Source organism: Alosa pseudoharengus, unplaced genomic scaffold, assembly GCF_046254945.1.
Source record: "Alosa pseudoharengus isolate Yale_2024_CS ecotype anadromous, Long Island Sound unplaced genomic scaffold, YU_APseudo_1.1 YU_APseudo_1.1_scf_18, whole genome shotgun sequence".
Lineage (NCBI taxonomy): Eukaryota > Metazoa > Chordata > Actinopteri > Clupeiformes > Clupeidae > Alosa > Alosa pseudoharengus.
Window position 1 is genome coordinate 29,993,845 of NW_027468650.1, and position 2,500 is coordinate 29,996,344.

Below are 2,500 nucleotides of genomic sequence, written 5' to 3' on the forward strand. Positions count from 1 at the left end.
TTCTCAAATGGAGTGTCTGCAAATAAAATATAACATTAATTAAAAAGTGAAACTGAACATAACAGTTAATAGAGATGATCTGCAGCATGTAATGTCCATTTATACACAGCTATGTAATAGAAAAGTGTATGAAGATTTATGCGACAGTGTGTCTGCATTTGTGTGTGTGTGTGTGTGTGTGTGTGTGTGTGTGCGTGTCTGTAAGTGTGGCTGTCTGTGTGTGTGGGAGTGTTTATGAGTGTATGTGGGTCTTTGATGAATGTGTACTTACCGTGTTCCAGTACTTTCAGAGGAAACCAGAAGAGAATGATTGAGTGGATGAGTGCGTTTATGCAGTGACCCCAAAACACCTTTAAGTATGAGAGCGGAGAGAGAAGGAGAGAGAGAGAGGGAAGGAGTGAGGGAGGGAGAGAGAGAGAGAGAGAGAGGGAAGGAGTGAGGGAGGGAGAGAGAGAGAGAAAGAGAGAGGGGGAGAGTCTGTGAGTTACACCAAAGTGATGCCAAAACATACACGCATAGCCCACACAAACAGCAACCCCACAGAAACACAGCTACTACAGTCCTTCCATGGCTCTCCCCTTTCACCACACACACACACACACACACACACACACACACACACACACACACACACACACACACACACACACACACACGACTGCACTCAGGAACAAACAGGCCAATGGCAAGCATCCCCCAACGAGTGAATGACTTCCTTATTCTCATTCCCTGAATCTCATTATCATTGCCATGGAAACAGCCTGGTCTCGGCATGGCGGTGTTTACCGAGGGAGGGGGGCGGGGGGGGGGCAAGCCTCCGGAACAATCCGCAACCGTTGGCTATCGGATCCCATGACCCAGGAGTCCGCCACTCATGCACTCATATCAATCCCCAATCAGAACATAAATACACACTCATGAATAATCACAAAACATGCATTTAGAGTGTGTGTGTGCAAGGGTGTGTGTTCATGAGTGTGTGTGTGTGTCTGCCTGTGTGTTTGTATGAGTCTATCTGTGTTTGTACTTGTCCCCTTTTTGGATGTGCGTATATATTAGTGGTCTGAGTATACGGCCTTATGTTTAATCTTTCTCTGTCTGTGAGTGTGTTTACACATTTGTGTGTGTGTGTGTGTGTGTGGACATGCATAAATGTTTTTCTAGTCTCTGTTAGTCTGGCTCTGGAGCCTATGCAAGTGTGTGCATGTCTGTTGGTGTGTGTGTGTGTGTGTGTGTGTGTGTGTGTGTGTGTGTGTGTGTGTGTACCTTGGTGTTAAAGCCCTCTGCGTTCTGAGTGATACGGTAGAGCTGGGGAAAGCGCAGCATATTCTGCTGACTGCACGGCCGGTCAACGATTCCCAGAGTAAAGGGAGGCAACGCTGTGAAGATCTGCAACACACACACGCACACACGGACACACAAACACACACACACACACACGTTGCACGTACACATTGACACAAAATAAAAACACACACTTGAACTCGCTTGGACATGGCATGACCACAAATTGAATCACAGATTTGGGTACAGTAAATTAAAATTTGATTAAGACAGTCTACTTAGCGAGCATACACATGTGATGGGAACACACACACATAATAAAGGTTGTCATCACACACATTCACAGGATTACACTCCTTTCCCACAGACGGTGGCTGCACGTCGTCACCCTAATCAGCTGTAATTAGACAGCCAATTAGACACAGACCACAACAAGCCACTGTGTCTGCACAAGCCTCACACACTCTCATCCAGGCATGCGGCTGCACTCACTCACATACCGAGCACCCGCGGAAAGTCAGAGTATACGTCAGAGACCGCAGGCAAGAGAGGGAGGGTAAAGAGAGATAGACCATGAAGGTGAGAGGAAGGGATAGATAAAGAGAGAGAGGGGGAGAGAGAGAAGAAGAGAGGGAGAGAGAGAGAGAGAGAGAAGAAGGGAGGGGGGCAGTCACAGTGGTAGTTTTAGCTCTGCCTAAGTTATTATTAGTGGGGCAAATAAGCGAAACCAATTGTGCATTTTACTACTGAAGCATGGAAGTGCTTCAATAGTCCTCAATTCAGTATGATGGTGCCTGATGACGGCTTCTTTGAAAGAGAGAGAGGGAGAGAGAGAGAGAGAGGAGAGAGAGAGAGAGAGGACTTACCACATTATAGAGGCCAATACACCAGCGTTCAAACAGGATCTGCCCAGAGAAGCCGTTCACAAAGGCAAACCAGAGCTGAGGACAAAAAAAGAGAGGGATGAGAGGGAAAAGCAGAAGAAGGGATCATGTTGATCATGAAAAGACAGATAGAAACATATGAGAAAGGTGAGAGGAGGACAGGCCCATGAAATGTGTGTGTGTGTGTGTGTGTGTGTGTGTGTGTGTGTGTGTGTGTTAGGGGGAATCTAGAGGGCATTGTGTATGTTCTCAGGAAAACTGAAAAGCAATGACCCTCGTCACTACACACACACAGTGGCCCTAGGGAGAGGTCAAGTTTATACGCACATACG

General features: G+C 46.8%; 1 protein-coding gene across 7 annotated transcripts in view; it reads right to left on the bottom strand.

Moving 5' to 3' along the window:
- The window catches only part of atp8a2 (ATPase phospholipid transporting 8A2), a 66,047-nt gene that overhangs the window by 16,958 nt on the left and 46,589 nt on the right, over positions 1 to 2,500 (bottom strand). For all 7 annotated transcript variants that reach the window (XM_076290849.1, XM_076290850.1, XM_076290848.1 and 4 more), the window contains 4 exons: positions 2,151 to 2,225; positions 1,267 to 1,389; positions 272 to 350; positions 1 to 16 (listed from right to left, as the gene is read on the bottom strand). The exon at positions 1 to 16 is cut by the window's left edge and continues 46 nt beyond it. In XM_076290849.1, the coding sequence (XP_076146964.1) occupies positions 1 to 16; positions 272 to 350; positions 1,267 to 1,389; positions 2,151 to 2,225 (293 nt within the window). The remainder of the gene's footprint in view (positions 17 to 271; positions 351 to 1,266; positions 1,390 to 2,150; positions 2,226 to 2,500) is intronic.